This window comes from Eucyclogobius newberryi, unplaced genomic scaffold, assembly GCF_026437365.1.
Source record: "Eucyclogobius newberryi isolate DKJ021-1_F unplaced genomic scaffold, fEucNew1.0.hap1 SCAF_14, whole genome shotgun sequence".
Classification (NCBI taxonomy): Eukaryota; Metazoa; Chordata; class Actinopteri; order Gobiiformes; family Gobiidae; genus Eucyclogobius; species Eucyclogobius newberryi.
In genome coordinates, this window is record NW_027315768.1 from 31565174 (window position 1) to 31587861 (window position 22688).

Here is a 22688-nt window from a genome sequence, read left to right on the forward strand (position 1 = left end):
AGTCCCTGTGCAGCTCTACAACCAACTTCTGTACTTCTACTATTCCAACACTAGGGAAAACTGCAACTTTGTCGAGAAATCCCGAAAGATACCCAAGGAATACCACAAGTAAAAGCAGGAATCGCACAGAAAATATCTACAAAAAGAACCTTGAATGAGGAAAATCAGACAAGAAATTGCGTTCAGTGAAACGGGCCATAAAGATGTGTTTCTATAATGATAAAGATCGACAATAATCACGAGAAACAATGACGATTTCCTCTTTTCTCTTTCTGTCTTTTCAGTACTCTAAACAGGTGGACTCGCGCTTCGGGGCCTACGTGTCCTGCGCCTCGCTCGTCTTTCTCTTCATCTGCTTCATCCAGATTGTCATCGTCCCGTAGTAAGTCCTCCCGTCGTCAGGAGCGATCAGCAGCTCCGGGTCCGAGCCAGGATCTCAGTCTGGACTTAGCTCCAGGATCACAACACCGCACGTGCTTTAGATTGATGGGGTTGATTAGAGAAAGGAGGACAGACTCCACAACAAGTAAAGACACGTTTTACTGTTAAACATCGCGGCGTTTATTCTCTGTCCACATGTTAAAGGAGAAATATCGTCTTTTACGAGCTCCATGGCCTGTATATTTCATATGTTTGGTTCACGTTGCTCTCGTTTCTTTCATGTTTAAACCAAGGAGACTGGAACTAAAAAAAAGTACCATCGTTTTGGCCGGGGTGCGACTTATACTCCAGAGCGACTTCTATGTGATGTTATTCATTATTTTCACACTGACAACCACAAGAGGGCGCTCTAGGCTCTAAGCGACGCAGAAGAAGAATCTGCACTTCCTCTTCCTCTGGAGTTTGTGGAGTTGTTTAGAAGTGACACAGAGGAAGAAGAATTCAATGGATTTAGTGATTTGGGGTAAAACTGATGCTTTGGTAAACTTGTTAGCATGTTCTTTATGCTATAGTTATCTGAATAACTGTTCATATGTTACGTTAACATACCAGACACTTACCACAGTTCTGTCTGTGCCTCATGTAGCTGAAGGTGTTAGCGTTAGCATACGTCATGTAGCTGAAGGTGTTAGCGTTAGCATACGTCATGTAGCTGAAGGTGTTAGCGTTAGCATACGTACCTATTCACCATGTTCTCTCATCTGTTATTATTTGCATTTCAAGATGAAATGTCTGTTCTTGGTCTTGGATTTCATCAAATAAATTTCCCCCAAAAATGCGACTTATACTCCAGTGCGACTTATGTACGTTTTTTCTTCTCTATGATGCATTACTCCGGTGCAACTTATAGTCCGGAAAATACGGTACCAGGAACTGAAAAAGGGAAAGCGGGAAAAACAGCTGCAGTTTTAGGTCAATATAGCGAAAACGTCCAAAAACAGAATGATGATGCCAGTCTCTCCCTCGCGGTGCCGACGCCCTCCCGATGCCAGTCTCTCCCTCGCGGTGCCGACGCCCTCCCGATGCCAGTCTCTCCCTCGCGGTGCCGACGCCCTCCCGATGCCAGTCTCTCCCTCGCGGTGCCGACGCCCTCCCGATGCCAGTCTCTCCCTCGCGGTGCCGACGCCCTCCCGATGCCAGTCTCTCCCTCGCGGTGCCGACGCCCTCCCGATGCCAGTCTCTCCCTCGCGGTGGCGACGCCCTCCCGATGCCAGTCTCTCCCTCGCGGTGCCGACACCCTCCCGATGCCAGTCTCTCCCTCGCGGTGCCGACGCCCTCCCGATGCCAGTCTCTCCCTCGCGGTGCCGACGCCCTCCCGATGCCAGTCTCTCCCTCGCGGTGCCGACGCCCTCCTGATGCCAGTCTCTTGTCTGTTGCAGCTCCAGTCTGATGGTGGGCTTCTTCGTCGCCTGCCTCGTCATCCTCACGGCCGTCATGTTCGCCTCCACCATCTACTGCTGCTACGGGGTGAGGTCGCTCAAAACCCTGTCAACGCATAAAGCTTTTGGTTGTATGACGCTTGTCGAGCTGCTCAAATCAGCTAAATCGAATCGAAATCCGCAAGCTGCAGTTCTTTAAGTACCTATCATTTACTCCAGAGTCTTATTCTGCATAAAAACGGCAAACCCTGTAGTTTAGATTTGTACAAACTAAACGAGGAACTAGATCCTCATTTGAACTTCTATTGATTTGGAACTTTTAGTGAATACATATATATATATATATATATATATATTTTTTTTGTTATTTTTTTTTTTGTTATTTTTTTTTTTTTTTCGCTTTTCACCATTCCAAAGATAGTTTTGTTTTAATGTATTAATTGCGAGGGCAGAATAAAACTACCACTACTTTTTTTTTGTGTTAGATATTACATTATGTTGTTGAAGAAAGTTTTTGTATTAAAACGTGTGATATTGCGGTTGTTCTTGCAGCTGTTTCCAAAGTAACGTGTGATATTGCGGTTGTTCTTGCAGCTGTTTCCAAAGTAACGTGTGATATTGCGGTTGTTCTTGCAGCTGTTTCCAAAGTAACGTGTGATATTGCGGTTGTTCTTGCAGCTGTTTCCAAAGTAACGTGTGATATTGCGGTTGTTCTTGCAGCTGTTTCCAAAGTAACGTGAGATATTGCGGTTGTTCTTGCAGCTGTTTCCAAAGTAACGTGTGATATTGCGGTTGTTCTTGCAGCTGTTTCCAAAGTAACGTGTGATATTGCGGTTGTTCTTGCAGCTGTTTCCAAAGTAACGTGTGATATTGCGGTTGTTCTTGCAGCTGTTTCCAAAGTAACGTGAGATATTGCGGTTGTTCTTGCAGCTGTTTCCAAAGTAACGTGAGATATTGCGGTTGTTCTTGCAGCTGTTTCCAAAGTAACGTGCGATATTGCGGTTGTTCTTGCAGTTGTTTCCAAAGTAACGTGTGATATTGCGGTTGTTCTTGCAGCTGTTTCCAAAGTAACGTGCGATAATGCGGTTGTTCTTGCAGCTGTTCCCGGCCCCGCTCCAAACCGTGTCCAAGAGGATCGTGCAGTCCAGACTCAAGAGCACGTTAGTGGGCGTCTTCACCATCGTCCTGGTCTTTCTCTCGGCGTTCATCAACATCGTAAGCGCTCTTGAAACATTCCGACGCTTAGCAGCGCCGTCGGAACCTTATTTTCCCCAACTTTCCTTACTTTATTTCCCCAGTTTAGACTCCGACGAAGATGTAATTTATGGATTTGTTCTGGTTTTGTCCTTGTTGAGAGCTGTAAAAATTCAACCTTTTCCATTGTAGAAATCTCTTGTGCAACGTAGGAATTTCAAGATTGTCGTGATTATTGAAGTCACTAAACAAATAATTGCGAAAATCTTTTAAACCAGATGTAGTTTATTTTTTTATTTGTAATTTTTTTATTTATTCAGTTTATAGTCCAAAAATGCAAATCTTTTTTTTTTTTTTTTTTACTGTTTTTGTCCCACTGACTTCTATTTTTTCATTCAGAAAGATTATTTTTGTAAAGCTGGTAACAAACAAAGAAAATAAAATGAAGATAATCATTCAATCCTGGTGTTTTTTCTCACAATAAAACAATAAACAATAAAATGTGATATTGTGACGTCCCAAGTACAGTCGATCCAGTCCATGCTCGTCTAAAATAAGTGAAATAAGAAGTATTTTTCTTGTTTTGGGTATATTTTAACTACCTTAAAGAATGCCAATAGCATAACATAAGTTGTTTTACTTCAAATGAGAAAAGTACAGGCATTTTATAACTTGAAATGAAGGGGAAAAATGCTACAACACTTTAAATTTGACTTTCTTAAAATAAGTTTATGTAAGAAGTTTAATAAAATGCCTGTGTTTTTCTTATTTGAAGTAAAACACGATAATTTATGGTATTAGCAATCTCAGTTTCAGATAGTCAGAATATACCTAAAACAAGACAAATACTTCTTATTTCAGTTATTTTAGACGGACATTGGACTGGATCCACACTGTACTTCAATCAAACACCAGGATTTAACAATTATCTTTAATTTTCTCTTCTTCGTTTGTGACCAACTTTACAAAACTAAACGTTCTGAATGAAACAATGTCAGTCAGTGGGACAAAAACAGTTCAGATCAGACAAGTGATTTGCCAAAAACACTGTAGCTTTTTTGTTGATTTCAGTCCAATATTTCTGAACGACAAGACAGTTCCAAAACACAGGGAGATGATTCACCTCCTGGCAACTGAAACGTCTCAATAAATGAATCGAGATTGAGTTTTTCACGTTCACTTCTCTCCGTTTACCCCTCACCACATCCTCTCGCCGTTTTCCCACCGCTCTTGACCTCGCTCGTCACTCCCGCTCGTGTTTTTCCCTGGCCGTTCCAGTTCACGTGCAGCTCCCACGACCTCCGGCGGTGCATCGTGTCGGAGCTGAACGTCTCGTGGGACAGCGTGGGCCCGTGTCACCCGCCACTCCTGAACCTCAGCCTGGACTCAGAGCAGAGCCGCTGCGCACAGCCCGGGACGCCCGTCTGCAGCTTCCCCGAGGTGAGAGTCGCCCTCAGACACGCCCGATCTGGCAACCTGGCTCGAGCGGGAGGTGTCAGGAGAGCTGGGCGGGGTGGAGACGTGTAGAGCGTGTCGTTGGGTGCAGAATGTGAATAGCGAGTTGGTAGTTTATAGCAAAAAATATTACAAAAAGAAAAGAAAGTGATGTAAAATGTGATATTTCTGGGCAAAACGCTGCAGGTGAATAGGAAAAAAGCTTCAATTTAAAGATATCAATGTGAAACTTCTGCTGTAACTGACTGACATAAATGTAAGAAGAAAATGTATTACAAGTTTTTCATCATGTCATGTTTTCATATAGAAATAAGGCATTTTATGTGTAAAAACGTCCAAAATAGCACACGATTGAAACATTTAAATCCAAAAAATGGACTGCCAGGTTTGAATTTCTTGCTTGATTTGGTTGATATGTTAAATTTACTGAGGGGATTTTGGATTTCTTATTCAGTTTTTGAGAAACAAGATCCAACTGAAATATTTGACTAAAAAAAATATACTTTTATCAACTTAAAACTGTAATAAATCAGGCTGAGCATTAAATATCAACAATTCCGTCTGTACGCTCTGTCAAAATCGTGTAAGTCCAAGATTGTAAAGTTTTGTGTAAATATTGAGTTGGCCATTCATAGCAAAAAATATTTTAAAACGAAAAACGAAAAATGAAAAAAAGTGGTGTTTGTAAAAGGTGATATTTCTGCACTTTTGTGATTAAGACGCTGCAGGTGAATAGAAAAAAAGCTTCAATTTAAAGATATCAATGTGAAACTTCTGCTGTAACTGACTTACTTAAACGTAAGAAGAAAATGTATTATTATTTATTATCATGTCATGTTTTCATATAGAAATAAGGCATTGTATGTGTAAAAACTGTTAAAATAACACACGATTGGAACATTTAAATAGTTCTGTACGTTCTGTCAAAATCGTGTTAAGTCCAAGATTGTAAAGTCTTGTGTGTGAGTGGTGAGATATTTATCCCCACAAAATACATTTTGAGAGAACGACCTTTGAAATCACAATGTCCCATAGATCTCGATGTATTCCACGTGAATCCTGTTCGTCGAGAGAGTAAACTGACCCAAAGCGTTTTGCCTGTAGCACTCAGACTGTGGATGTTGTAGTACTAAAACATACCACTAGATGTCACTCTGGAGTAGCATTTCGAACTGCGTTTCAAAGAGTCAAAACTGTTTGTTCAAGTGCTTTCATGAGGCGTCTTTTTGCCCATCACTCATTCATTTTACAAACATTTCACACGTTTCCAATAATCAAACCTTAACTCATGCGTTTAAAGACATGTTTTAACACATTTCTGTTGGACTGTTGCATATCGATATCAGAATACCCCCTTTTTCCCTGTTACCTAGCAACCGCATTGTAAACCACAATGTAAACAAGCCAAATAAATCACACAATAGTATAATATGATTTGACAAACAATAATACATGACACTGCTTTATTCATTTTTGAATAATTGTTTAAACGGTCAGTTGTGTGTAGACGGGCCCTTTTGACTAAACCGAGCGGCTAGTTCCGGTTGCCTTAAAAATGCGGCGCTCCACTTCCTGCTCCATAGCAGAGTTTTGCTAAAATAAATCAATAATTAATGAAGACAAAGCGTAGAGCGAGTTACAGATGGATAATCACAGCCGCATGTTCAGACATCTATGTGTTTATAAAAGTGCTTTTGTTGCTACGCTAATGCTTACACACAACAAATGTAATCAATAATGTTAAATAAGACCACAAATTTAAATAACCCGTTACAAAAACACTCTACTTTTATTAAGTTTGTCTGTTTTACATTTAAGTTCATGTACGTTAGCCTTTAGCTTTGAGACGAAAACACGTTTATCCTCCGTCGACACATTTACATCGTACGTAAAAGTCTGAACCTGCTGCAGTGATTGTCCAACTGTAACTCGCTCTCCGCTGTCACATCATTTCTATTTTATCATTATCTATCGTGAAAAGGTCCGATTGTCCCGGCATTTTCACACAAACACAGCTTTATGATGACATAAACAGAGGGATTTCGTCTACTTCCTGTCATTTTCGACTGACCGATGTAAAACTGTGATAAATACTGTGATATATAGATATACCACAGCTGCTATCCCGCCAAACTGAGCACTCCTTAGACAAACGTGAGCCCTTTAGGACCCCGCGCAGAGTGGTGTTGGTAAAGTGCACCCTTCTCTGTTGTGTCTCTTGCAGTACTTCACGTTGTGCGTCCTCCTCAGCCTGCTGGCCTGCTCCGTCTTCCTGCAGGTCTCCAGTATCGGGAAGCTGAGTTTGATGCTGGTCATTGAGCTCCTGTACGTTCTGGTGCTGGAGGTTCCCACGGCCAGTTTGTTCGACAACCAGGACCTGCTCGTCATGGCCAACGCCTTCAACAGCACGTACGTCTGCGTTTGGAAGTGCCTTTTGTGTCGGTGTTGTACGCGCTGGGAGTCAGGGCTGGGACCAGGAGCGTTTACCGACAGGACCAGACTGAGTCCAGGTTCAATTAGGATCTAAGGCGGAGTTTACTGCGGAAGCCCTGGAAGGCAAGCGGGGAAATAATCAATTGCATATCATTTATCTCAGTCATTTTTCTCCCTTTGGTTTGAACTTGCAGGTTTTAGTTTTTTGTTTTAATTTGATTGTGTCAAAAAAACAAAAAAAATCGGCACCAGGGGAAAAACAATTAAAATCTTTATTTTTTTTATTATTTTTTTTATTTTTTTTTTCACTGTCAGTAATGGTAAAAAAGAAAAAAGAAAAGAAAAAAATCCTCCATTCAAAGGGAATGTTTTTCTTTTCTTTTTTCACTTTTGCCCCTCATTTGCCTGTCCGGGCTTCCGTAGATACAATGAGTCTTTCCTGGTGATGACATCATGGTTTAGTTCTGTTTAATTCAAATGTTTTTTACAGATTTGAATGATGTACAATTAAATATGCTGTGTTAAAATGTATAAAATATATGTACAACAGTTGCTAAGCTGATTTATGACATTATTTAACAACAGCAAAGATGAATGTACTTTTGTTGTGTAAAGTAATGATTGTATGTTCTCTGTTCACAGAAGCTTCGCGGGCTCGAGGTGAGCGTCCTCTTCACATGAAGCTGCAGTTTAAGCACAAAAGAACCAGAGACACTAAAACTGATGAAGCACCTTAAGTTTGTCCTTTGTGATTGTAATTGGGATTTCACATTTTCACATTTTAGTTTTACCAAATTTGATCAACTTTTTGTTTATTATAGATTTAAAAATGGCCCATATTATTATAAACTTCACAGGATTCACACTCTGACATGTGTCATCCCCATGATACTCCCCCAGGTTTTACTGACTTTAAGTGTTTGTATTGACCTTTGACCTGTGTTTGGGTGTGTTTGTGTGTAACCCGTGTGTGTGTGTGTGTGTGTGTGTGTAACCCGTGTGTGTGTGTGTGTGTAACCCGTGTGTGTGTGTGTTTGTGTGTGTAACCCGTGTGTGTGTGTGTGTGTGTGTAACCCGTGTGTGTGTGTGTGTGTGTGTGTGTGTAACCCGTGTGTGTGTGTGTTTGTGTGTGTAACCCGTGTGTGTGTGTGTAACATTTGTGTGTGTTTACAGTTGTGTAACCTGTGTGTGTGTTTGCAGTTGTGTAACCTGTGTGTGTGTGTGTGTTGCAGTTGTGTAACCTGTGTGTGTGTGTGTGTGTGTGTTGCAGTTGTGTAACCTGTGTGTGTGTGTGTGTGTGTTGCAGTTGTGTAACCTGTGTTTGTGTGTGTGTGTTTACAGTTGTGTAACCTGTGTGTGTGTGTGTGTGTGTGTGTGTGTTGCAGTTGTGTAACCTGTGTGTGTGTGTGTGTGTGTGTGTGTGTTGCAGTTGTGCAACCTGTGTGTGTGTGTGTGTGTGTAACCTGTGTGTGTGTGTGTGTGTGTGTTTACAGTTGTGTAACCTGTGTGTGTGTGTGTGTGTTTACAGTTGTGTAACCTGTGTGTGTGTGTGTGTGTGTGTGTGTTGCAGTTGTGTAACCTGTGTGTGTGTGTGTGTGTTACAGTTGTGTAACCTGTGTGTGTGTGTGTGTGTGTGTTGCAGTTGTGTAACCTGTGTGTGTGTGTGTGTTAAAGTTGTGTAACCTGTGTGTGTGTGTGTGTGTGTGTGTGGCAGTTGTGTAACCTGTGTGTGTGTGTGTGTGTGTGTGTTGCAGTTGTGTAACCTGTGTGTGTGTGTTACAGTTGTGTAACCTGTGTGTGTGTGTGTTACAGTTGTGTAACCTGTGTGTGTGTGTGTGTGTTGCAGTTGTGTAACCTGTGTGTGTGTGTGTGTAACCTGTGTGTGTGTTTACAGTTGTGTAACCTGTGTGTGTGTGTGTGTGTGTGTGTTGCAGTTGTGTAACCTGTGTGTGTGTGTTACAGTTGTGTAACCTGTGTGTGTGTGTGTGTGTTGCAGTTGTGTAACCTGTGTGTGTGTGTGTGTGTGTTAAAGTTGTGTAACCTGTGTGTGTGTGTGTGTGTGTGTGTGTGTTACAGTTGTGTAACCTGTGTGTGTGTGTGTTGCAGTTGTGTAACCTGTGTGTGTGTGTGTTGCAGTTGTGTAACCTGTGTGTGTGTGTGTTGCAGTTGTGTAACCTGTGTGTGTGTGTGTGTGTTACAGTTGTGTAACCTGTGTGTGTGTGTGTGTGTGTGTTGCAGTTGTGTAACCTGTGTGTGTGTGTGTTACAGTTGTGTAACCTGTGTGTGTGTGTGTGTTTTGCAGTTGTGTAACCTGTGTGTGTGTGTTAAAGTTGTGTAACCTGTGTGTGTGTGTGTGTTGCAGTTGTGTAACCTGTGTGTGTGTGTGTGTTACAGTTGTGTAACCTGTGTGTGTGTGTGTGTGTGTGTTGCAGTTGTGTAACCTGTGTGTGTGTGTGTGTTACAGTTGTGTAACCTGTGTGTGTGTGTGTGTGTGTGTGTTGCAGTTGTGTAACCTGTGTGTGTGTGTGTTGCAGTTGTGTAACCTGTCTGTGTGTGTGTGTGTGTTGCAGTTGTGTAACCTGTGTGTGTGTGTGTGTTGCAGTTGTGTAACCTGTGTGTGTGTGTGTGTGTGTGTGTGTTGCAGTTGTGTAACCTGTGTGTGTGTGTGTTGCAGTTGTGTAACCTGTGTGTGTGTGTGTTGCAGTTGTGCGGTGGACATGAAGGTTCCTCTGAAGATCATGACTCCTGTCGTCATCACAGTGTTTGTCTTGGCGCTTTATCTTCACGCGCAGCAGGTGGAGTCCACGGCCCGACTCGACTTCCTCTGGAAACTACAGGTCAGAGGAAACACGCTTTACACGCTTTACACGCTTTACACGCTTTACACGCTTTTTACGCTTTACACGCTTTTTACGCTTTATACGCTTTACACGCTTTTTACGCTTTACACGCTTTACACGCTTTACACGCTTTTTACGCTTTTTACGCTTTACACGCTTTTTACGCTTTATACGCTTTACACGCTTTTTACGCTTTACACGCTTTACACGCTTTTTACACTTTATACACTTTACACGCTTTTTACGCTTTATACGCTTTACACGCTTTACACGCTTTACACGCTTTACACGCTTTTTACGCTTTATACACTTTACACGCTTTTTACGCTTTATACGCTTTACACGCTTTACACGCTTTACACGCTTTACACGCTTTACACGCTTTTTACGCTTTACACGCTTTATACGCTTTACACGCTTTACACGCTTTTTACACTTTATACGCTTTACACGCTTTTTACGCTTTATACGCTTTACACGCTTTACACGCTTTACACGCTTTATACGCTTCATACGCTTTACACGCTTCATACGCTTTACACGCTTTATACGCTTTACACGCTTTACACGCTTCATACGCTTTACACGCTTTTTACGCTTTACACGCTTTATACGCTTTACACGCTTTACACGCTTTTTACACTTTATACGCTTTACACGCTTTTTACGCTTTATACGCTTTACACGCTTTACACGCTTTACACGCTTTATACGCTTCATACGCTTTACACGCTTCATACGCTTTACACGCTTTATACGCTTTACACGCTTTACACGCTTTACGCGCTTTACGCGCTTTATACGCTTTACACGCTTTTCACGCTTTACACGCTTCATACGCTTTACACGCTTCACACGCTTCACACGCTTTACACGCTTCATACGCTTTACACGCTTCATACGCTTCACACGCTTTACACGCTTCACACGCTTTACACGCTTCATACGCTTCACACGCTTTACACGCTTCATACGCTTTACACGCTTTTCACGCTTTACACGCTTTATACGCTTTATACGCTTTACACGCTTTTTACGCTTTACACGCTTTACACGCTTTACACGCTTTTTACGCTTTTTACGCTTTACACGCTTTTTACGCTTTATACGCTTTACACGCTTTTTACGCTTTACACGCTTTACACGCTTTTTACACTTTATACACTTTACACGCTTTTTACGCTTTATACGCTTTACACGCTTTACACGCTTTACACGCTTTACACGCTTTTTACGCTTTATACACTTTACACGCTTTTTACGCTTTATACGCTTTACACGCTTTACACGCTTTACACGCTTTACACGCTTTACACGCTTTTTACGCTTTACACGCTTTATACGCTTTACACGCTTTACACGCTTTTTACACTTTATACGCTTTACACGCTTTTTACGCTTTATACGCTTTACACGCTTTACACGCTTTACACGCTTTATACGCTTCATACGCTTTACACGCTTCATACGCTTTACACGCTTTATACGCTTTACACGCTTTATACGCTTTACACGCTTTACACGCTTTACGCGCTTTATACGCTTTACACGCTTTTCACGCTTTACACGCTTCATACGCTTTACACGCTTCACACGCTTCACACGCTTTACACGCTTCATACGCTTTACACGCTTCATACGCTTCACACGCTTTACACGCTTCACACGCTTTACACGCTTCATACGCTTCACACGCTTTACACGCTTCATACGCTTTACACGCTTTTCACGCTTTACACGCTTTATACGCTTTACACGCTTCACACGCTTTACACGCTTCATACGCTTTACACGCTTTATACGCTTTACACGCTTCATACGCTTTACACGCTTTTTACGCTTTATACGCTTTACACGCTTTACACGCTTTACACGCTTTACACGCTTTTTACGCTTTACACGCTTTATACGCTTTACACGCTTTACACGCTTTACACGCTTCATACGCTTTACACGCTTCATACGCTTTACACGCTTTACGCGCTTCATACGTTTTACACGCTTCACACGTTTTACACGCTTCATACGCTTTACACGCTTCATACGCTTTACACGCTTCACACGTTTTACACGCTTCACACGTTTTACACGCTTCACACGTTTTACACGCTTCATACGCTTTACACGCTTCATACGCTTTACACGCTTCTCACGCTTTACACGCTTCATACGCTTTACACGCTTCATACGCTTTACACACTTCATACGCTTTACACGCTTCACACGCTTTACACGCTTCATACGCTTTACACGCTTCATACGCTTCACACACTTTACGCGCTTTACGCGCTTCATACGCTTTACACGCTTTACACGCTTCATACGCTTTACACGCTTCATACGCTTTACACGCTTTACACGCTTCACACGCTTTATGCGCTTTACACGCTTCATGCGCTTCACGCGCTTTACGCGCTTTATGCGCTTTACGCGTTTTACGCGCTTCATACGCTTTACACGCTTTACACGCTTTACACGCTTCACACGCTTCACACGCTTTACACGCTTTACACGCTTCACACACTTCACACGCTTCACACGCTTCACACGCTTTACACGCTTTACACGCTTTATACGGTTTATACGCTTTATACGATTTATACGATTTATATGGTTTGTACAGTTTACATATTTTGCTTTTTTTTTTACAGTTTTTACAGTTTACAGGGTTTACGGTATTTACAGTTTACAAAGTCTACAGTTTTTACAGTTTACAGTTTTTACAGTTTACACAGTATTTACAGTTTACACAGTATTTACAGTTTACACAGTATTTACAGTTTATTCAGTTTATACAGTTGACAGTTTATACAATTTACAAGGTTTACAGTTTACAGTTTTTACAGTTTACGGTTCACCTCAGCAGTCATCTGAAGGAAACTTTTTAAAAATAATGATATGTCTACAAACAGTGTAATTAACCTTTACCTTTCCCTTTAAAAAAGTCACACTCAAGACGCTACAAAAACAGCTCCAAATACAATATAAATCCACATTTGTATCATCTGTGAACATAACCTACAGTTATAAGCTCTTCATGTACTCGTCAGGCCACAGAGGAGAAGGAGGAGATGGAGGAGCTTCAGGCCTACAACCGCCGTCTCCTCCACAACATCCTCCCCAAAGACGTGGCGGCGCACTTCCTCCAGCGCGAGCGGCGGAACGACGAGCTTTATTACCAGTCGTGCGAATGCGTCGCCGTCATGTTCGCCTCCATCAGCAACTTCTCCGAGTTCTACGTGGAGCTGGAGGCCAACAACGAGGGCGTGGAGTGTCTGCGGCTGCTCAACGAGATCATCGCCGACTTTGACGAGGTACGAGATCACGTCAGCCGCAGAAATACTTACAGGGACGTCGTTTATCGTAAGTTATTCGGCAAAATCGGGCGCAAGTTTGTGCAAGTGAAACATTGGGCGATTTAAAAAGTGAACAAAACATGACACAGGAACAATCACAGGTGCTGCAGTTCTGTTGAGGGTCTTTTATGAGACTAAACTTATGCTAACGTGTTGTATCCTTCTCATCTATAGCATACCGTATACACTACAAATACTCACAGTACTGCAACTGAGTAGAGTTTTATCTTAGGGAATCTCTATTGTTGTTTAAAATGACTTAATTCAGCTTTGAGCGTAACGTTTGCATAAAAGACTGATCTAAAATGACACTAAAATCACATTAAAGAGCGACTTTGAGTAGTATTTTTTTTTCTTTTTTTAAATTTTCTTTTTTTTACTTTGGCTGCACAATTTTTGATTTATTCAAACGTTATGTTTTTGCAGACTTTGTAGAAAAAGAAAAAAAAAAACACAATTAATGATTAACCCTGTTTTATTCTTGTCCCAGTCCTACTTGTCGAGAATAAATATAATAAATATGTGTAGGGATGGGCGATATATTGGTTCCAGTGTCGGTAAACTTGACCGATATTTGAAATGTTTCTCTTTTTTTTTTTTTCTTCTTTTTTTTTTTTACAGATTTACAAGTTAAAATGGAAATAAAAGATCAGTTTGTCTAAAATATAGTGTATGACGACACAATCAACGCAACAAATATTATAGCCCAGATAAGGCAGAGCAAAATAATATGTCTGTTTGCCGTAACCCGACCGAGCCGTCAAAATTATAGCCGACTGAAAAAAAAAATCAACATTTTGTCAAATTTTTTTCATTTTTCTTATATTTCGCCGACTCACCGACCGTTTTTTCAAAAAAGCGCCGTGTTGAATAATTTTGTGTCACTGGAACTCGCTAAAAATATTACAAAGCCGAAAACGAAATGAAAATGAAACTTAACAGGAGCGGAGAACGTTCAAGTCATTGTCTGTTGAAGCCTGACCCCTGGCGGTCACTGCGTGTCACTGCGTGTCACTGCGTGTCACTGCGTGTCACTGGCAGAATAGAAAAAACGGGATTTGACAGTGGCTGAAATATGCAGATTTTGTCATATATGATGACCAAGATGTCAACGATTCTACAACATGAAAATGGCCAAAAAATAAAATTATTTGTCCTGTACAAAAATTGTTTATTGGGTGGACTTATTCACTTTTTTGTTTTGTACATTTACGGTAGCATCTCTTTTGATAAATGATAATATTAACTTAATTTCATAGGCAAATTATCATTCAATTCTATATTTTTTATGCTTTAAAGTAAAAAAAAAAAAAAAAGAATTTACCTTCCTACCTACCCACTTGAAAAAATTTGGTAGGATTTGTAGTGGCAAAAATCTCTCGATAAGACAAAGAAGCAAGTTGTCTCATTTCAAAAGTAAACTGTTTAATCTTGTGGTTGAATCAGAAAGACACTCGTGTGGACTCATTCTCAAGGAAGGCCAAGTCCACGCGTCTGTCTCTTGCCTGCTCCCCCAAAATGTGTGTCTTCCAAGTCCTCCCGTCCCACGTCTGTCCCCTTCCCTAAATCACAGATGGTCACATGACCACACACACACAGAAGTTCCCGGTCACTGGTCTCTCAGGTACAAAGGAACCAAGGAGCAAATGGGACATCAAAGAAACAGTGGTTTCAGGAAGGAGACAGTACATAACATTTGCATTAATTCAATTCACATGTCCTGCTGTCTTTGTCCTAGTGTGAGACAGAACGTGGGACTTCCTAGTCACTCCAGGAGGTCCGGACATGGACATTTCCAGGCCAAGAGGAGTTGTGTCAGGCTGTTGTGTTGGCACTAAATCCAATTGAAAATAGGATTGAAAGTTAAAAAGCAAAGGGCCAGATTATATTTTTCCACAACAGGTTACACCAAACATACAATTCATTTTGGATCTTTTTTTTGCCTTCAAAGTTTTAAAAAAAAAAGAATTTACCTACCTACCCACTTGAAAAATGGTGGGTCGGGTTACAGCAAACAGACAATTTATTTGGGACAGCCTAAATACATTCTGTTTTTCCGTTTCCTATTTTATTTGTTATTATTTGCTTGTAAATGAAAAGTTAATTTATGAACGTAACTTCAACTTAAAACACATGTATTTCTGGTTCTTGCTTTGGATTTCAAAAGCTAAATATCAGTATTCTGAGTATTATTTTTTCATACACACTTTGTACTTTTCTAAATCTGGCAGCAGTATTTGTACTTTTGCCATAGAACTGTACTTTTACTGGAGTACAAATGTTCAGCACTTGTTCCATGACTGGTTTTACAGGAAATAACATAACATAATAAATAATAATATGGACGTTTATTGATGATCTGTTCATCTGTCTTCCTCTGATACACGCGAGAACACAAAAACTGTCAACAAAACATCAAATCTGCCACATCCTGTAAACATTTCCTGTAAACACTTCCTGTCACTTCCTGTAAACACTTCCAGTCACTTCCTGTAAACGCTTCTTGTAAACACTTCCTGTAAACACTTCCTGTAAACACTTCCTGTAAACACTTCCTGTCACTCCCGGTCACTTCCTGTAAACACTTCCTGTTACTTCCTGTTACTCCCGGTCACTTCCTGTAAACACTTCCTGTCACTCCCGGTCACTTCCTGTAAACACTTCCTGTTACTTTCTGTTACTCCCGGTCACTTCCTGTAAACACTTCCTGTTACTTCCTGTCACTCCCGGTCACTTCCTGTAAACACCTCCTGTAAACACCTGTAAACGCTTCCTGTAAACACCTCCTGTAAACACTTCCCCTGTCACTTCCTGTCCGTGCAGATCATCAGTGAGGAGCAGTTCCGTCAGCTGGAGAAGATAAAGACCATCGGCTCCACGTACATGGCGGCGTCGGGGCTGAACGACTCCACGTACGATAAAGCCGGACGCTCGCACATCCGAGCGCTGGCCGACTACGCCATGAGGCTCATGGACCAGATGAAGTACATCAACGAGCATTCCTTCAACAACTTCAAGATGAAAATAGGTACAATACACACGTACACGCAAAAAAGATCTGTTTCTTACTGACGGTGTATTTACTAAACTCACCAACTGGATTAAGACAGATGGAGTTAGTTAATCATCACTTGACCTGATATGGTCCTTCTTAAGTTGCTGTTATTGATGTTGTTGTTGTGGTGTTACTTTTAGGTAACAAGAGCTAATGTAGCTCTAATGTAGCTCTAATGTAGCTCTAATGTAGCTCAAATAGGTCTAAATAGGACTCAAACCTGTCAGAATCAGAAAAGGTTTATTGCTAATGAACAGAATTCACAAACGTACAGGAGACGTACAGGTCCTCTGCATCACCTTCTCAGCAGAGGGCGCTGTAGTCTCTGTTTGTCCCTGGCTGTGGCTCCAGCTTAAACAGAGTCTAAATCTTAAACAGAACTAAATAAGAACTTAAAATAACTCATCTGCAACAATTTCACACATAATTTTAACCCTTATGTACACGCTTCCTTCATCGTCACTCGTGATTGGTTGTTTCCAGGTCTAAACATCGGTCCGGTCGTGGCTGGAGTGATCGGAGCCAGGAAACCTCAGTACGACATTTGGGGAAACACGGTGAATGTGGCGAGTCGAATGGACAGCACAGGAGTCCCAGAGCGGATACAGGTACAAAACTACTGCTACTGCTACTGCTACTACTACTACTACTACTACTGCTGCTACTACTGCCACTGCCACTACTACTACTGCTACTGCTACTGCTATTACTACTACTACTACTACTACTACTACTACTACTACTACTACTACTACTACTACTACTGCATCCATTTTCTGATGATGCATTTCTGCAGGGGGGCTGCAGGGGGAGCTCTATATCCACAGTTATTTAGTTCTGTTTTAATATTGTGACTCACAGTGGAGTTAAACCAGAGCTTCAAACTGATTAGTACTCAATATGCGTAAAAGTATAAAAGTACAATTTCTTTAAAGATGTACACAGTTCTGCCCTCCTGTGCTGCTACTACTACAAACTCCAACGTGTTTAATTACATCGTTGGTAAAAAGACGTGTGAATATGAATGATCTCACAATGGACTTTTTGTTGTTGTTTCTAATTGTTGACAAAAATGTAACACGCGATCCTATTTTTGTAAAAGTAACACATCCCACTTCTGCAAAGCATCAGAAACGTGCTGAATACACCTGAGAATGTCCTGCTAGAGGAAGTAAAGAAGAAACATCACCTTACAGTATTTGGTTTGAGCGCAACAAAGTACAAAGTTTACGAGTAGTGACAAACAATTGTACTTTTAGTGTCATGTAACGCAACAAACAATAAAACAGACACATTAAACCAGTCCAGGAGTAATGGGAATAGATCAGGACGACGCTGGATTCGCTCATCGAATGCCTCACACACGATCATCAAGCTAATGACAAATACTAATTACATCTGGCCATATTATCCGTCCTCTGAAGTCATCATAGTAAATCCCTCTGAACGGAAATGGAGAGCCTTCGTTTGGGTCCGTGAAGCGTTTCACAGTGACATGAACAGCTGCAGGGATGTTAAAGGACACGTATGATGCTAAGTTGGGTTTTCTGAGCTTGTAACCATGTTTTCAAATCAAAAAACACATCAAAAACACACCTGGAGTAGCATTTAGCTTCATTCACGCTAGTTTGATGAATCCTGGTTGAAAAGTCCTCTCCCCTCTGAGCGTTGAAAACACTCCGTTCAGAATCTCCTCGATCTGTGACGTTTTCTCGATCCGTGACGCGACGGCAAGAATCTTTTTTTTGCAGTTTTTAAGTCCATAAATCGTGCGCTCAAATGTAGTGAAGTAAAAAGTATCCACGGTAAAAATGACTCATGTTAAGTACAGATACAGTACTTAACGTGTACATTATTATTACTTTTGTAGTGCTTTGATCGGTTCGACGGCGTTTTAGTTATTTTCATTAGGATTATTCGGATTTTTGACAAGACAAAGATTGAGTTTCAGAAGTGACTCGAGTGTTTAATCGACTTTTTTTTGCTTTTTCATGCAGTTTGCGCCTCCGTACAGTTTTTTATGTGCGATGTGACCTTTTTTAAAAGTCTTTCAAGCGTTTAGAGCCTCGTTGGTCGACTAAACGATTGTTAATGTGACTTCTTTTGTCTTCCTTCAGGTCACTACAGATCTGTACCAGCTTCTGAATTCCTATAACTACACGTTGGAATACAGAGGCATCGTCACCGTCAAAGGAAAAGGGGACATGATGACTTATTTTCTCATCGCGGGACCACCAAACAGCTAACCCACACTAACAGACCAGCGCTAACAGACCAGCGCTAACGGACCAGCGCTTACAGACCAGCGATAACGGCCAAGCGCTAACCGGCCAGCGCTATCGGACCTGCGCTATCGAACCAGCGCTAACGGACCAGCGATAATGGACCAGCGCTATCGAACCAACGTTAACGGACTAGCACTAACGAACTAGCGCTAACGGACCCGCGCTAACCTCAGTTTATACGGATTTAACACTGAAGTCGGATCGACGTAACTCATGGCAACTCTCGGGACTTTTTTCGCCGCAGTTGTTACCGAAACGGACACTTTTATTTGGATGTAATTAATCGTTTTGGAGCGTTGGAGCGCGATGCGGAAGCGGGTGTTTTGAGACCAAAGATACAAGATGTCGGAGAAATCCTGGACTTTGTTATTGGCCCGGAACGGACGACGTGAACTTATTCCGACGCATTTCAAAAGCTGGCGTTGTTTTTTTGTTTTTGGAAAGGCTGCGCGCGTTTACTTCCTGTTTGTCGAGCAGCGCCACAAAATGGATGTTGAAAGAGCTATTTTCTTTTTTTTTACGCTTGTTTTTTTTGTATGTCTGAAGCCGATATTTTAAAACGAGTCTATATTTTGTACATTATTATATATGAGAGAGAGTTATCTTTAAACACCGATGCGTATTCAAGATTGTACAGAAGCCTTTCCTGGTGGTGATTTGCGGATAATCCACGACACTTTTTGAATCCGATCCGAGTCTGATAACGCCGGGTTCGTGTTGCGTTCGCGTGGCCCAGGCTCCGATTTGGACTGAAGATAAATGGATCTAAAATCTAAAATTTACGGGTGTTTTTGCCGCTTAAAAACACCTCACAAGCCTCTCAGAAGATCAGGGGTCTCATTTATAAACACAAACTTCGTCAAACGTGCTAGCTTCTCGTTTTGTTTAGCTCAGATCACCGTCGGCCTCGTTTCTGAAACCCTCAAAAGTACAAATTTGGTTATCTGAGCTTGTAATCATGTTCTAACATTGTCCAATCATCAAAAACACACCCCGAGTAGCATTTAGCTTCATTCACGCTAGTTTGATGAATCCTGGATGAAGAGTCCTCTCCCCTCCGAGCGTCGAAAACACTCCGTTCTGAATCTCCTCGATCCGTGACGCGAAACATAGAATCTTTTTTTTTGTTGCAGTTTTTTAAGCCCATAAATCTTGAAACCCTTGAAAAAATTAAACCCTCAAAAGTACAAATCAGATTTTTTAGTTTTCTTTACCAGATCACAAACTTAACGTGAAAACTCATTTACGCAACATTTTTGTACGTACGCATGCTTTATACTGTAAATGAGACCTCTGACCTATGGAGCGCTCCACTGGTAAAGCGACATCTTTAAAGGAACAGTATGTAGAGTTTAGAGTTACATTCCATAAACACGAGGTAAACGTGTTCCAATCGAATACAACTTTTACTGACGACAATTTTAACAGATTTATTATTAATTACAAAAACACTGGAGATGACGGTCACGTTGTTGGTGTTTCGGTTGCGTTGCCAGGTTCAAAGCGTAATTCTGCCTCGAAACGACTCAATGAACTAAAATGTACTTAAGATAAATATATTTAGAATTTTGCACAAATTTTTTTATCTAAATGTTATCACAGAATAGCATTTTTTTTAGGTTTATAATTTCACTTCATGTTTGTAATCGATGACATCACACTAGGAAATTACCCAGCAAACACTGGGCCAAAACTAATGTCACTTTCTTTTTATTTGACAAATAAAAATATACAAGAGCGACTTTATTTGATTGAATTCATGTTTACAGAGTTAAAAAAGTTGTTTTCTTTGTGTAAATTATGCATAAACTTTGACTGGTGTGATGTCACTTCCTGTCACGTTCTACATTCATCTCAACGTTTTCTCCACAAATACCCGCTCGATTGGTGAAAAACTATCATTTATAAGTACAACAGGTATAAATGCACCAAATAAAGTCAAAACTAGACACTGGTGAAACCCGTGTGGTCTCCAGAGGAATCCCCGAGGTGGTCGAGTAGAACAAAGGAAACAGAAGAACCACCAACAAGCAGATCTTTTATAGACCTCCGACACAAAGAAGCGCCCCTCAGTATAACCTTTGACCCAAATGAGCTCATCGTGACGGTTGTCATGGTTACGCCACGTGAGGCCCCAATCTGGCTAACCAGGTGTAAACGTGCCCATAAACGGCCTTCTCGTCCTATAGCCTATACGTGTTCTGTAATTACCCCGTCCTGGGCCCTTTAAACCTGAGCGTGGTCTTCTCTGATCTGAAACGTACTAAAGTCCAGCTCCTGCTCCAATCACGGCTCGGCGCTGGTTCAGCCTCTGCAGCTCAGTGAGTTTAGAGCTGAACATGAACCATGGATTTGAGAAACACTTGTCCGTCTGCAGTTTTAAAGCTCTGGGGTCTCATTTATAAATATATACCGTATTTTCCGGAGTATAAGTCGCACCAGTCAAAAGAATGCATAATAGAGAAGAAAAAAACATAAATAAGTCGCAACCGCATTTCATACGCCAGTGCAAGTGTTAAAATAACAGATAATATCACATATAAGTCACTCCAGAGTATAAGTATATAAGTATAAATATAAGTATAAGTCGCACCAGCCCAAAAATGCATAATAGAGAAGAAAAAAACAAATATAAGTCGCACTGGAGTATGAAATGCGGTTGCAAGTGTGAAAATAACAAATAATATCACATATAAGTCGCCCCGGAGTATAAGTATATAAGTATAAATATATGTATAAGTCGCACCCCGGCCAAAACTATGAAAAAAGGTGTGACTTATAGTCCGGAAACTACGGTACGTGGAATTCTTCTTAAAAATGTACATACGGACGAAACAGATCACGTACGTAACGTTTCAGTACCTGTGCTTCATAAATGAGACCCTGGACACACAGTTCAGTCGTGCGATCGTGGTTCTTTTCTTTTTAAACCGTAAAGAGCACAAACTACACACTGTTCCTTTAAATATGAAACGTTACTCAAACCATAACTCTCAAGATCAATAATCGACCGCATCATCCGAGTATCGAAGCGCGGAGTAATGAGAATTAGTCGCGTAATTCCACTGTACATTTTTTTTTGCCGTAAAATTTGAAAAAATCCTGACACAAACCACCCGAGGGCCACGTGAACGCACCAAACCGACCCCGGCGAGACCTTCGGGCGACTTTTCCCCACATCTCTTTGGTTACCCCCCCCCTCGGTACAACCCTTTGAATGTCCGCGACCCGCCGTATCAGAGCGCGGCGGGGGGCACAATCTCATCATGCCGTTTAGCCATGACCATAACAATCATAATAACGGGTTTGTTCTCAGACGGTAATATTATCACACGCTCGCGAAGGAAATGTCTATATTGTAACGTTTTCCTCAAATGTCAAGACGTCGGCATTGTTTTCACTCGAGGTCAAACGTATGTTAAACTGGCTCCGGTTTATTCTTTTTTTCGTCCTCATTTTGAAAGTCAATACCTCGTAAAACGTAACGTAATTCGCCAGTTTCTTGATGTTTGAGGACAAATACGACGTCAGGATTTGAACCAGTGTTTGCGTTTGGCTAATTATCGTTCGCTAATCGTCCAGTTTCTTCGAGTAATGTTTGAACGCACTAAAAGTTTATGATTATGACTATTGTTCACCCGATCCTCACCTCCGCGGAAGAAGAAGAAGAAGAAGAAGAAGAAGAAGAAGAAGAAGAAGAAGAAGAAGAAGAAGAAGAAGAAGAAGAAGAAGAAGAAGAAGAAGAAGAAGAAGAAGAAGAAGAAGAAGAAGAAGAAGAAGAAGAAGAAGAAGAAGAAGAAGAAGAAGAAGAAGAAGAAGAAGAAGAAGAAGAAGAAGAAGAAGAAGAAGAAGAAGAAGAAGAAGAAGAAGAAGAAGAAGAAGAAGAAGAAGAAGAAGAAGAAGAAGAAGAAGAAGTAGTTTGGCGCTTTTCGGGGCCGAGAAATTTCACAAAGCTTCATTTTTGGTTGGGTTTTTTACAGTCAACTCACTAAAATCTTCTAAGATGTTTCACAAATACATGGTCTCGACTGTGTCTCACTGAACGGCAAAGAAAATGTGAATTTACAGAAATAACAAAGTATTATTATTCTATTTTTCTTCAGATATTTCCTATTAAACTCCATAACATTCTTTTGTTTTGTTAATGGTAAACTGGATTATCGATATAAAACGTCTTGAACAGTAGAAACAAATTGAAAATGATGACTTTCTTTAAAAAAAATAAAATTACAAATTTTTTGTATGTGTTT

General features: G+C 41.0%; 1 protein-coding gene across 2 annotated transcripts in view; it reads left to right on the top strand.

Annotated features, from left to right (window-relative positions):
* The window catches only part of LOC140359965 (adenylate cyclase type 5-like), a 101380-nt gene extending 82877 nt beyond the window's left edge, over positions 1-18503 (top strand). The window contains exons 11-20 of one of the 2 annotated variants that reach the window (XM_072445249.1): positions 285-382; positions 1821-1908; positions 2919-3035; positions 4293-4454; positions 6694-6896; positions 9607-9739; positions 12793-13056; positions 15922-16126; positions 16637-16761; positions 18271-18503. In XM_072445249.1, the coding sequence (XP_072301350.1) occupies positions 285-382; positions 1821-1908; positions 2919-3035; positions 4293-4454; positions 6694-6896; positions 9607-9739; positions 12793-13056; positions 15922-16126; positions 16637-16761; positions 18271-18399 (1524 nt within the window). In that variant the 3' untranslated portion in view covers positions 18400-18503. The remainder of the gene's footprint in view (positions 1-284; positions 383-1820; positions 1909-2918; positions 3036-4292; positions 4455-6693; positions 6897-9606; positions 9740-12792; positions 13057-15921; positions 16127-16636; positions 16762-18270) is intronic. The other variant, XM_072445250.1, reaches the window with a different exon arrangement.
* The last annotated feature ends 4185 nt before the right edge of the window (positions 18504-22688 follow it).